Source organism: Oncorhynchus masou, chromosome 6, assembly GCF_036934945.1.
Source record: "Oncorhynchus masou masou isolate Uvic2021 chromosome 6, UVic_Omas_1.1, whole genome shotgun sequence".
In the NCBI taxonomy this organism is placed as follows: domain Eukaryota; kingdom Metazoa; phylum Chordata; class Actinopteri; order Salmoniformes; family Salmonidae; genus Oncorhynchus; species Oncorhynchus masou.
The window spans coordinates 66,763,199-66,777,223 of NC_088217.1; the positions used below are offsets into that span (position 1 = coordinate 66,763,199).

A 14,025-nucleotide genomic window follows, 5' to 3' on the forward strand; every position below is an offset into this window, starting at 1 on the left:
TATCAAGATTGTCAGATTCAACAGAAGATCTCTTTGTTTCTTGGGACCTAGAACTAGCATCTCTGGTTTGTCCAAGTTTAAAAGTAGAAAGTTTGCAGCCATCCACTTCCTTATGTCTGAAACACAGGCCTCTAGCGAGGGCAATTTTGGGGCTTCACCATGTTTCATTGAAATGTACAGCTGTGTGTCATCCGCATAGCAGTGAAAGTTAACATGATGTTTTCAAATGACATCCCAAAGAGGTCAAATATATATATAGTGAAAACAATAGTGGTCCTAAATCGGAACCTTGAGGAACACCAAAATTTACAGTTGATTTGTCAAAAAACAAACCATCCGCAGAGACAAACTGATATCTTTCCGACGGATAAGATCTAAACCAGGCCAGAACTTGTCCGTGTAGACCAATTTGGGTTTCCAACCCTTCACAGAATGACGCAAACTGGCTCTAACAAGAATAGAAAGAGTGGGAGGCACCGGTGTACAACTGAGCAAGTTCAAGTACATTAGTGTCTAGTTTGAGAAACAGACGCCTCACAGCTGGTATCTTCATTAAATCGTACCTGCAGAACACCAGTTTCAACATCAACAATGAAGAGGCATCTCCGAGATGCTGGCCTTCTAGGCAGAGTTGCAAAGAAAAAGCCATACCTCAGACTGGCCAATAAAAGGAAAAGATTAAGATGGGCAAAAGAACACATACACTGAACAGAGGAAGATTGGAAAAAAGTGTAATGGACAGACTAAACTAAGTTTGAGGTGTTTGGACCACAAAGAAGAACATTCGTGAGACTTAGAAAAAATGAAAATATGCTGAAGGACTGCTTGACGCCATCTGTCAAGCATGGTGGAGGCAATGTGATGGTCTGGGGATGCTTTGGTGGTGGTAAAGTGGGAGATTTGTACAGGGTAAAAAGGATTGTGACGGAAGGCAGGCTATCATTCCATTTTGCAACGCTATGCCATACCCTGTGGACGGCGCTTAATTCGAGCCAATTTCCTCCCCCAACAGGACAATGACCCAAAACACAGCTCCAAACTATGCAATAACTATTTAGGGAGAAAGCAGTCAGCTGGTGTTCTGTCTATAATGAAGTGGCCAGCACAGTCACCGGATCTCAGCCCTATGCAGATGTTGTAGGAGCAGCTTGACCGTATGTTACATCAGAAGTGCTCATCAAGCCAATCCAACTTGTGGGATTTTCTATTTGAGATTCTTCAAAGTAGCCACCCTTTGCCTTGATGACAGCTTTGCACACACTCTTGGCAAAATATATTTTGATTTGTTTAACACTTTCTTTGTTACTACATGATTCCATATGTGTTGTTTCATAGTTTTTGATCTCTTCACTATTATTCTGCAATGTAGAAAATAGTACAAATGAAGAAAAACCCTGCAATGAGCAGGTGTGACCAAACTTTTGACTGTGTGTGTGTGTCTGTGTATTTATATCATCACAGCTTTGAACCACCACATCTCCTCATGACCAACCACATACTACAAACATTATGCCTGCTGTTTGCAAATGTACCATGTCCTACATACTCCAACCCACTCTATTTCACTTTTATACTTAACTTCATCTGCGCCTATTTATAGCGAGGGGGGGGGGACTCATTAGCCATGTTTTTCCCTGTACGTATCTCCCTCGCTTTCATGTGCAAAGTTCTGACCTTGGAATCATTACGCTGATGAAATGGCTTTCTAAGTGGGCCGGATTTGCATACGGACTATTGTGCGAGCAGCAGAAGTGAGGACTATAAACTGTTTTACATGTATTATTTGGATTTTTTTCTTTACCTCCCCGGAGAGTGCATGAAGCCCACACGAAGCCTGTGCTTTCAGAGGAAGCAGTTTGGAAATGGAAATACTGAAGTGACTTTTTGCTGAGGCAGTGTGCGAGGTATTGTCGTGTGGAGTCGTACCTCGTGGAAATGCTCACAACATTATACGGGCTTAGCTTTTATCCACTGATATTCACGTACTGCTCAATTTGACACACTTTCGACATATATCGCTGTGGCTTGTTTCTCTCCTTCCCTAACTGACTTAGGGGAGTGTTTGTGTGCTGTGTTTGTGTGTGTTCTGTACATGTTTCATGTGGCGTACAGAGTTGTGTGTGTGTGTGGGTGCGCACGCAGTTGGAAATCCATCCCTCAATACCGTTTGCCTCTGTCAGATGATTGAGTGTGTGTGTCACTGCATCACTGTCCTAGGCAGGCAGTCTTACAGACAGCTAGCATTGACACAGCTTCCAACACAATGGCTGTATACCAGAAGTATTGCACTATCTAGGAAATAGGGTACCATTTGGGACATATCCAATGCCTCCTGTCTCAGTGGCCCTTCAGGAAGGTGACGACTGCTTTAGCTCTAGCCAGAGGAAGATATATTTTTTCTATAACTAGACTATCACTTTGGCCACGTGATCCTGCATTTACATGGCACAGACCTTCGTGTGTCTGAGATTTCATGTGTGCTTGACATGGTAGTATTGGAGTAGAAGTTGCCTGTCAGCTCTGATCTAGGTTCAGCTTAACTTCCCTCAATCCTAACTGTAGTCTTTAGGGCGATAGCCTCAAAACTGACCTTAGATGAAACACTCCGTCCTACTCTATTAAAGTCGCTCGTCACTGGTGGAATTGTGATGTGTGTCTGCCTGTGCTGTTTGTCCCCATCCTCTCCCAATCCAGCTCCTCCCACGAATGGTGGCCACGCCCATTACGAGGAAGAGGAGGAAATGGAGGAGGATTTCCCCTCGCCACCTTCGCCTGACTCCATGGAGGAGTTGAACGCTAAACTTCAATACACAACACATCCTCACCGGAGGTAATTACACTGTGGCCCCGTTTTGAATTCCAGACCAGGTCAAAAGTAGTGCACCACATGGGGTATAGATTGCCATTTGGGATGCATTCCTTAAACTTCCTTTAAAATGACACATTGGTCATATTCATTGGTGTACATCGTAGCAAAAACTTTCTGTAATGGAAAACGAAAACAAACATTTCTTATTGGACAAAGATAGGTCCAAGGTATGTCTCTCTGAACGGGGTATGGTAGTAGGGGCCAGACGCACCGAAGGTGTTCCTAATGTTTGGAGTAGTCAGTGTGTTTAGCTTATGCTGTTGAACGCTGATATTCGGGATCATATTTAGAGTTATTATACCAGTAAACTTGTATTCTTGAGGGAAAAACAAATGTTGTAAACGCACTCAAAAGTCACACTTGTTGTCAGCCAAGGACACATATTGTTTTTTAAAAAGCTATTTCACTATCATTATGGATAATGAGTTATGAATAATGTTGAGTGAGAAAGTTAGAGGAAAAAAGGGCGTCAGGGAGCCTAGTGGTTAGAGCATTGGGCCAGTAACCGAAAGGCTATCTTTGTAAATAAGAATTTGTTCTTAATTAACTGACTTGCCTAGTTAAATAAAGGTTGTTTAAATGTTTTGGAAACTCTTAAAACCTAACTCACATAAATTGCAATGAGAATCTTTAGTGACAAAATGTACCGTTTATTTAATTTAAATGTTGAGCTAGAGGTGATGAAAATCCTCTAACTTCTAGTGTGTTCCGAAGTTAGGTGGTGTCCGATGTTGGGGGGGGGGGGGTGGTAATGATCTAATACATTGGGACATGTGTAAGATTAGTATACATGCTTGGAAATATGTTTCCCCTATATTCATTTAGGTGGCCCACTGCTGCTATATGTTTGCCACCGGGACATAAACTATTTTGTAAATGTTGTATAATAATTTTTGCCAAGACGTGCTTTTAAAATGGACTGTCGTTGGCTCAATGACTGGCAGTGGTATTGCTGCAATACAATGGTATTGCTCTAATGCTGGTAGTATGACCATCCTTGCCACCACTGCTGGAAAATAAATAACACCAAGTATATTTACATAAAATACCCTATAAAAGAGTTAAACATTAAAAGAGGACATAACAAAAGCATAGTCTACAATGTCAGCAGTGTTGATTTATAAACTTTGTAAAAAATATATTCTCAGCGAGTGGAACAAGGCCCCCAAGATTCCTGAGGGTCACCTTCACCCGGACACACAGACAGCACAGCAGCCCGGGCAGACTGACAACCCTCAGACAAGGAACTCTAAGAGCATGGACCTGGGTGAGTTCACACATGCACACAGTGTTGCACGCGCACACAGTCCGATATGGAGGGATTTCAGTACCAACAGAGATTGTATTTGAATTCCATAGTTTTTAATTGGTATTAAACATTTGAATTTATATATTTTTTTTTTATTGGTAATGCACAAATTGAATAATTTCATTCATAAATTCAATATTGTATTTTCTGATTTGAAACTGACTTGAATGAGTCTTGCATTCAGTTTAAAAATCACATTACAAAAAATAGTTATGTATTGAATTTCAGTATGGTAGATATTGCTTTCATTATCTGTTTCAAGTGTTCAAACTATAATTTCAAGTTTACCAATGTTTCATACAGTGCCTTGCATAAGTATTCACACCCCTTAGATTTCTTCACATTTTACTGTATAAACATATACACTGAACAAAAATATTAACTTAACATGTAAAGTATTGGTTTCATGAGCTGAAATTAAAGATCCCAGAAATGATCCATACCCACAAAAAGCTTACTTCTTTCAAATTTTGTGCACAAATGTGTTTACATCCCGGTTAGTGAACATTTCTCATTTGCCAAGATAATCCATCCACCTGACAGGTGTGGCATACTAACAATCTGATTAAACAGCTCGATCATTACACAGGTCCACCTTGTGCTGGGAACAGTAAGACTATAAAATGTGCGGTTTTGTCACAAAACACAATGCTAAAGATGTCTCAAGTTTTGAGGGAGTGTGCAGTTGGCACGCTGACTGCAGGAATGTCCACCAGAGCTATTGCCAGAGAATGTAATGTTAATTTCTCTACCATAAGCCACCTACAACATCATTTTAGAGAATTTGTCAGTACGTCCAACCGGCCTCACTACCCCAGACCATGTGGATGGGGTGTGGGTGAGCAGTTTGCTGACGTCAATGTTGTGAACAGCGTTCCCGATAGTAGCGGTGGGGTTATGGTATGGGCCAGCAAAACCTACGGACAAGGAGCACAACTGCATTTTATCGATGGCAGTTTGAATGCACAAAAATACCGTGCTGAGATCCTGAGGTGTATATATATATATATAGTTTTTTTTTTAAGGTGTCTGTGACCAACAGATGCATATGTCTTCCCAGTCTTGAAATCCATAGATTAGGAACTATTGAATTTATTTCAAATGACTGATTTCCTCATTTGAACTGTCACTCAGTAAGATCTATGAAATTGTTACATGTTGTGTTTATTTTCTTTTTTTTAAGGGCTTGTAAGTCAGGTCTACTACACCTGTTGTGTTCGGCCCGTGTGTCAAATATACATTTATTTTATTGGAAATTTGATATACAGTACCAGTCAGAAGATTGTACACACCTACTCATTCAAGGGTTTTTCTTTATTTTACTATTTTAGTGAAGACCTCAAAACTATGAAATAACACATGGAATCATGTAAGTAACCAAAAAAGGGTTCTTCAAAGTAGCCACTTTGCCTTGATTACAGCTTTTCACACTCTTGGCATTCTCTCAACCAGCTTCAGTCTTAAAGTAGTACCTACATATGCTGAGCAGTTGTTGGCTGCTTTTCCTTCACTCTGCAGTCCTCATCCCAAACCATCTAAATGTTATATATTTTTTTTTAATAAGAAAAATTCATAATAAGTAAGTATATGTATTCAACTTAACAAATCACATAAGTTATATGGACTACCTCTGTATGAAATAATAGAGATTGACATGACCCTTCCACTGTCCACCGTGCATGCAACATCTGTAAGTTCCCGAGTGAAGTATTGAATTTCAAGCACAGATTCAACATTATTATCACATGGACCCATTGGGATGGTTTCATAATGCTATGTCAACACGCATATGACCATGAAGGGTTTGCCAATTTAAAAAAAAAAATATATATATATATATATCTCAGCAAAAAACCGTCCCAGACCATGACGGACCCTCCAAATCGATCCCGCTCCAGAGGACAAGCCTCAGTGTAATGCTCATTCCTTCGACGATAAACGTGAATCCGACCATCACCCCTGGTGAGACAAAACAGTGACTCGCCAGTGGAGAGTACTTTTCGCTAGTCCTGTCTGGTCCAGCAACGGTGGATTTGCGCCCACAGGTGATATTGTTGCCGGTGATGTGTGGTGAGAACCTGCCTTACAATAGGCCTACAAGACCTCAGTCCAGCCTCTCTCAGCCTATTGCAGACAGTCTGAGCACTGATGGAGGGATTGTGCGTTCCTGGTGTAACTCGGGCAATAGTTGTTGCCATCCTGTACCTGTCCCGCAGAGGTGTTGTACCGATCCTGTGCAGGTGTTGAGTTTATATATATATTTTTTGTGTATTTTTCTCCCAATTTCATTTATGATCTTGTCTCATCGCTGTAATTTCCCAACGGGCTCGAGAGAGAGGCGAAGGTCGAGTTGTTCGTCCTCCGAAACATAACCCGCCAAACTGCGCTCCTTAACACCCGCCCGTTTGACCTGGAAGCCAGCTGCACTAATGTGTCGGAGGAAACACACCGAAGTCAGCCTGCAGGTGCCCGGCATGCCACATGGAGGCGCTAGAGCGTGATGAGCCAAGTAAAGCAACCCCCTTGCCAAACCCTCCCCTATCCCGGGCTGGGCCAATTGTGCGCCGCCCTATGGGACTCCCTGTCACGGCCAGTTGTGACGCAGCCTGGGATCAAACCCGGGTCTGTAGTGACCCCTCAAGCACGGCGACGCAGTGCCTTAGACAGCTGCGCCACTTGGGAGGCCTGACCTTTTCAAGACAACGGTTCCTGAACGAGACTGTCTCGTCAGTCTAGCACTGCTCTGTGTGTGTGCATATGTGTGCACGTGTCCACACTCATACCCAACTTGTTCCCTGAAATTATATTGCTCTAAGCAGCTTATTTCCTTATATTAGCACCTGGGTGACCCTGCCAGCCTCTCTCTCTGTTTTTTTTTCCGCTCCCTTCTCTCATTCTTCCCCCATCTCTCTTTTTTCTCAATCCCCCAACCCTCTCCCTCCCCTTCTCCCTCTCCTCTGTCAGAGTGAGGTACAGCTTACTCTGTTAATTATTTTTTTGCCTGTCGCTGGTTTCCAATCCCAGTTCATTAGGGCTGTGGATTGGGTTCCCCCTTCTAAACTAGTTGCACGCCGCTACTGCACATTGATTGGCTTTTGTTAGGAAGAGACCCCCCGCATCCTACTCGCTGCTTCTCTTGTCTTTCTCTTTTTTCGTAATCTCTCTCCTTCCTCCTTGTTCTCTTTCACTCCATTTCCGTCCTTCTTTCTCCTTTTCACGCTCTCTCTGTACAGCTTTCTCTCTCTCTCTCCCTCCTTTTTCTCTCTCTCTTAATGCATCTACCTTTTTGCTCTCTCTCCATATTTCTCCCTCACTTCACCTTTCTCCTACTCTTCCCCCCCCCCACCCCCTTGAGGTTGTTATCTGAGTATGGGGGGGAGCGTTACCAGAGGCATGGGGACTGTATGACACTGTGACCCCGTGCTGTGTGTCACATTTGTAGGGATCATCCACTTTAATAGGGGGTAGTTTCCCATTTCCAAACGGGGGTTAAGCCCGGGTGAGTCAAGTCTGAGGGTTTATTTTTGCACTAAGCAGAAAGTAATAAGCAATATAAGCTCTGGTGCTTAGCAAATGTTTTCCTACTGGGACTGTAGTGTGCACAAGCAAAACACAAGCTTGCTTCTCAAATGGCACCCTATTCCCTATTCAGCGAACCTTTTGACCAGGGCGTGTACGTATACATCAAGCTGCCTTATGCTACAAAGCTATTTATTTGTATAGGGAATAGGGTGGCATTTAAGACTCACACATGACTTGTTTAGCGTTTCAGAGGTACCCGACGTTGGTTAAATGGGCTTAGCCAAGGCTGTGGTCCTACACGCTCACTCTCAAGTCTGTCTTAATGGCTGCACCTGGACCCGCATTTATAAAGCCTTTCGGAGTAGGAGTGCTGATCTCGGATCAGTTTGGCTTTTGAAATCATAAGGAATATAAGGTGGGAACTAAGTCAGCACATCTACTCTGAGACCCGTTTTGAATTCAGACCCAGGAGTTTTTCCCCCTGACGACATGCCCTGATCTGACAATAGTAGAGTCATGTATATGAACGCACACACGTGGAGAAGAAACAATGCGGTTCGCTGAGCTGTAGTCATAATGATCTCACCAACACCAGCAGCAAATTCCTGTCCCAGCTGCAGAACATTTATTTATCTGTGTGTGTGTGGGTGTGTGTGTGTGGGTGGGTGAGAGATTGTTGATGCTGCTCTCCGTCTCTGTAACAATAGAAGCAGGTTCATATGCACATTATTTTTAGCTTCGAGCCACACAGCTCACACACACACACACACACCCGCCACCACAACCTTTTTGTGGCTACTGTATTTGAGGGAAAATGCAACCAGTCTAATCCATTGTCCCCTCCGTCACAGCTGCATTTTCTCTCCCTCTCTCTTTTTTATTTTTCTTCTGCTCTCCCGTTTCTCTGCCGGGAGAAAGTTGACCTCATAAAATATGAAAAGGGATTATTTCAGAGAAATTGCGACGTAATGAAAACCTATTATTGTGTCCTGTGGCGCAGTGCCCCTCTGGCAGCTGATGCCGCTCCCTGCCTGCCTCCTCAATCCTGTTGGTGTGGATTAGAGAGAGGGAAAGACTGATGCGGGCGAGAGCGAGGGGGGGGAAGGTAGGGAAATAGGGGGGGATGAGGGAGAGTACCCCGTTCTTGCCCTCCCCACCCACCCGCTCTCTCTCTCCTATACCATATCTCTTTCCCTCTCGCTCTTCTGTCCGTGTCTTGCTCCCTCTCTCTTTTTCTCCATCTCTGCTCAGAGAAAACAGACAAAGGCTACCCTTATGGTGTTCCAATATTCACTGTGTGTGTTTTCTGTTTTGTTTCAGTGGCTGATGAGAGCAACATGAGATCCCTGGCAGAGCAGAGGCCAGGTGAAGAAACGAGCTCTTCCCTCTATCCGTATCCCCAACACACAACACAACTACACTCTTCAGACACACACAAACACACACCTTCTCAAACAAAGAAGGTGGGTAAACATTGAAAAAAATGTATGAAAAATAATCATCATTTTCAGTGTGCTGTTAAACTGACTGCACAACACATTACGACCTGTTCAGGACTCCTCTAACTCCTCTAATGGTTAAGGAAAGGATTGAGGGAAGGGGAAGCTGATCCTAGATCTGTACTTGGGGGGGGGGGGGGGGTGTGTGAGAGAGAGACTTCCCCCTGGAACGGACAAACTTCAGCGGGGAGATGCTTTGTGTCACTGAACCTGATTTATGTGTTCTCCTTACTCAGCTGCAAGCAGCAGGAAGTGATTTGTTAAGCTACCTCTTTGCTCTGACAGCCCTAGATTGCATTAGACCGGGATGTTCTTAATTTGTCTTCTTTCACTTAAGTGAGAAAGAGGGTGCAGGGATTGAATGAAAGGCTTGTATGCACGCCCCCCCGCAGACGCGCGCACGCGCGCACACACACACACACACACACACACAGAAACACACACACCTTAAATCTACCACAGCATAAACTGTTGCCGCATAACAACGACTCTACAAGTCCCACCCCCACAGTAAAGTACCACACTCAACTCCCCCCCACCCCCATACACTCAAACCTATTTTTACCCATATGATTTCCCTTTCTGATCAGTAGTCACAATCACCCTTATGGGCTATGATAAATAAATATTCATTTTCTGCATCAGCCTCTAACTGATGTGGAAGCTAATGCGTATTGACAGGCTGCACTGAGTCCAGTTTGCTGACGGGGCCGTATTTGACATGGCCCCCTGTGCATGATTCTTTAAATGGCCCATGCTTCTTTATAGGCCTTGACATATTTCATTAGTAGGATGGTCTTTAAGAGGGGCTCCGCCTCTGGCTTTAATCTGGCTAAAACCGCTGTGTGTGTGTGTGCGCAAATAAACACTAACGCGTAGACACATGCACCTGAGGATTACACATGTGCATGTGTGTAACATAGAAAGAGGGATAGCTCCAGTAATCCTCAGGCCCTCTGAATAGACTACAGTGTGTGTATCAACAGCCAGAGGAGAACATGCTCATTTAGGAGAGGGGGATAAATGGATGTTTGGAGGGAGCCTCTCTCTCCATTTCCCCGCTGTGGTCTCTGTCTCCATCCTCCTCTGGCTGTCCCCTGGCTCTTAACATCTTCCCCTGGCAGCTCTTCTCATACACAGGTCTGGGAACGCTTCCAGCGCACACACACACACCACTTAGTAGCCCTGCGCACACACAGCTTCTAACAAATTTTGTCTCAGCTGTTTCAAGCGTTTGGTGCGTGCGTGTTGTGGTGTGTGTGCGTGTTGTGGTGTGTGTGCGTGTTGTGGTGTGTGTGCGTGTTGTGGTGTGTGTGCGTGTTGTGGTGTGTGTGCGTGTTGTGGTGTGTGTGCGTGCGTGTTGTGGTGTGTGTGCGTGTTGTGGTGTGTGTGCGTGTTGTGGTGTGTGTGTGCGTGTTGTGTGTGTGTGTGTGCGTGTTGTGTTGTGTGTGTGTGTGCGTGTTGTGTTGTGTGTGTGTGTGCGTGTTGTGTTGTGTGTGTGTGTGCGTGTTGTGTTGTGTGTGTGTGTGCGTGTTGTGTTGTGTGTGTGTGTGCGTGTTGTGGTGTGTGGTGTGTGTGTGCGTGGTGTGGAGTGTGTGCGCGTGGTGTGTGTGTGCGTGTTGTGGGGTGTGCGTGTGTGTGTGTGTGCATGTTTTGCTCCACTGATGCCTGGTTCAGTTTCTGTTGGAGATGGGGGATATCCACCCATGCTGAAGCCCCGTTAGATGCGGCAAACACTGGCTAGCTTCTGGCCCGCTGGGCAACTGGCAGTGCCCGTTATTTAGTTTTGTCCCCTTCTGCAATTAGACTTTGAAAACATGTAGCCTTCCCTTTCCCCTGCCAACACGGAACCCTGCTTTGTTGTAGTTCGTATCTCTCTATCTCTACCCAGCCCCACTCTCCCTCATCTCACTGTTGTTGATTCAAGTTGAAAGTCACCATGTTGGGCTGATTTGAATTGATGGATCACTCTGTAGCGGGAAGGGCCATCTGTCTGTGTGTCTGTGTGCTCTGCCCACACTACATGCTTTGTGGTCTATCGCAGTGTAGTAGTGCATTTATTAAACCTAGCTTTAACAAATGATATATGTCCCATCTAGTCCCTGCCCCCCCTCTCCCCCTCCCATCCCTCCACGTGACTAATCCACTGAAGGTGAGTCTGTAATTATGAAATGGCCTTTTAAGTCTCTGACCATTATTAGAGCCATACGTCTAACTGAGCAACTATGCAGCCATAGGCTCCATCTATACATCTAAACACGATTACTGCCTTCTGCCTGCATCTGTGTCCCGTCCGGGGATGCATTGTTAGTGATTTATCAGAGTGCACTCGGGAGCAGATAAGCTATGATTGGTTGCAACGTTAATTGGAATTAAATTGTGATTGGTAGGGACCTTAATTGAACTGTACTTTGATTGGATGGAACTTTTGAGTTAAGTTAATTATTTCACAATAGACAAGGTCGTGGTCACTTACATTTGAAGTCGGAAGTTTACATGCACATGAGCCAAGTACTTTTTCCACAATTCCTGACATTTAATCCTAGTAAAAATTCACTCTCTTTGGTCAGTTCGGAACACCACTTTATTTTAAGAATGTGAAATGTTAGAATAATAGTAGAGATTTATTTATTTAAGCTTTTATTTATTTCATTACATTCCCACTGTGTCAGAAGTTTACATACACTCAATTAGTATTTGGTAGCATTGCCTTTAAATTGTTTAACTAGGGTCAAACGTTTCGGGGAGCCTTCCACAATCTTACCACAATAAGTTGGGTGAATTGTGGCCCATTCCTCCTGACAGAACTGGTGTAACTGAGTCAGGTATGTAGGCCTCCTTGCTCGCACATGCTTTTTCAGTTCTGCCCACAAATGTTCTTTGGGATTGAGGTCAGGGCTTTATGATGGCCACTCCAATACCTTGACTTTGTTGTCCTTAAGCCATTTTGTCACAACTTTGGCGGTATGCTTGGGGTCATTGTCCATTTGGAAGACCCATTTGTGACCAAGCTTTAACCTGATGTATTGAGATGTTGCTTCAATATATCCACATAATCTATAATCACATAATCTATTTTGTGAAGTGCACCGGTCCCTCCTGCAGCAAATCACCCGCACAACCAGAGGCTGCCACCCCCGTGCTTCATGGTTGGGATGGTGTTCTTTGGCTTGCAAGCCTCCCCCTTTTTCCTCCAAACATAATGATGGTCATTATGGGCAAACAGTTCTATTTTTGTTTCATCAGACCAGAGGACATTTCTCCAAAAAGTACGATCTTTGTCCCCATGTGCAGTTGCAAACCGTAGTCTGTCTTTTTTTATGGCGGTTTTGGAGCAGTGGCTTCTTCCTTGCTGAGAGGCCTTTCAGGTTATGTTGATATAGGTCTCATTATACTGTGGATATAGATACCTTTGAACCTGTTTCCTCCAGCATCTTCATAAGGTACTTTGCTGTTGTTCTGGGATTGATTTGTGCTTTTCACACCAAAGTACGTTCAACTCAAGGAGACAGAACGCGTCTCCTTCCTGAGCGGTATGACGGCTGAGTGATCCCATGGTGTTTATATTTGCGTACTATTGTTTGTACAGACCAACGTGGTACCTTCAGGCGTTTGGAAATTGCTTCCTAGGATGAACCAGATTTGTGTTCTACAATTTTATTTCTGAAGTCGTGGTTGATTTCTTTTGATTTTCCCATGATGTCAAGCAAAGAGGCACTGAGTTTGAAGGTAGGCCTTGAAACACAATTGACTCAAATGATGTCAGTTAGCTTATCAGAAGCTTCTAAAGCCGTGACATCATTTTCTGGAATTTTCCAAGCGGTTTAAAGGTACAGTCAACTTAGTGTATGTAAACTTCTGACCCACTGGAATTCTGATGCAGTGAATTATAAGTGAAATAATCTGTCTGTAAACAATTATTGAAAAAATGTATTTGTGTCATTCACAAAGTAGATGTTCTAACCGCCTTGTCAAAACTATAGTTTGTTAACAAGAAATGTGTGGAGTGGTTGAAAAACAAGTTTTAATGACTCCAACCTAAGTGTATGTAATTCCTTACTGTACCACTCTGAAACCTGTTTGTTTTGTTGCATCTGCCTCTCCTATACATTGCCCTATGAACACTAAGTTATTCTGTTTTCATCGGGTACAGCTCAAATGTCAACACCCAAAGGTTGTGGTATTAAAATGGGTTTGAAGGTGTCTACCCACCCACATTATATACCTTTTCCATTTATTGGAAAGGGGAAAGTCTAGGTTGTTTTACTAGTTTGCATCACAGATGGGAGATGGAAAGGTAAACCGATTAATGTCTATCCTTCATGATGATGAGAAGAAGAGGCTCACACACACACACACACACACACACACACACACCCCCCGACACGGACAGAGGTGTCTCCATGACAACTGACCTTTTTAAATCATCCACTGCAGGGAGAGGCTGCTTAAAACGTGGCATTTCTGTCACCGGTGGCACCCTTGCTCAGTTGAGCTGCAGAAACGCTCGCTCTCGTCAAAGAGGGGAAACGCTCGCTCTCGTCAAAGAGGGGAAACGCTCGCTCTCGTCAAAGAGGGGAAACGCTCGCTCTCGTCAAAGAGGGGAAACGCTCGCTCTCGTCAAAGAGGGGAAACGCTCGCTCTCGTCAAAGAGGGGAAACGCTCGCTCTCGTCAAAGAGGGGAAACGCTCGCTCTCGTCAGAGGGGAAACGCTCGCTCTCGTCAGAGGGGAAACGCTCGCTCTCGTCAAAGAGGGGAAACGCTCGCTCTCGTCAAAGAGGGAAACGCTCGCTCTCGTCAAAGAGGGAAACGCTCGCTCTCGTCAA

At 44.2% G+C, this 14,025-nt stretch overlaps 1 protein-coding gene across 2 annotated transcripts in view; it reads left to right on the top strand.

Moving 5' to 3' along the window:
* pard3ba (par-3 family cell polarity regulator beta a) overlaps positions 1-14,025 on the top strand; it is a 174,945-nt gene that overhangs the window by 100,181 nt on the left and 60,739 nt on the right. The window contains exons 14-16 of one of the 2 annotated variants that reach the window (XM_064969419.1): positions 2,695-2,830; positions 4,018-4,136; positions 9,021-9,065. The exons of the other annotated variant lie outside the window; for it this stretch is intronic. Coding sequence (XP_064825491.1) covers positions 2,695-2,830; positions 4,018-4,136; positions 9,021-9,065 — 300 coding nt within the window. The remainder of the gene's footprint in view (positions 1-2,694; positions 2,831-4,017; positions 4,137-9,020; positions 9,066-14,025) is intronic. 2 annotated transcript variants of the gene reach the window in all.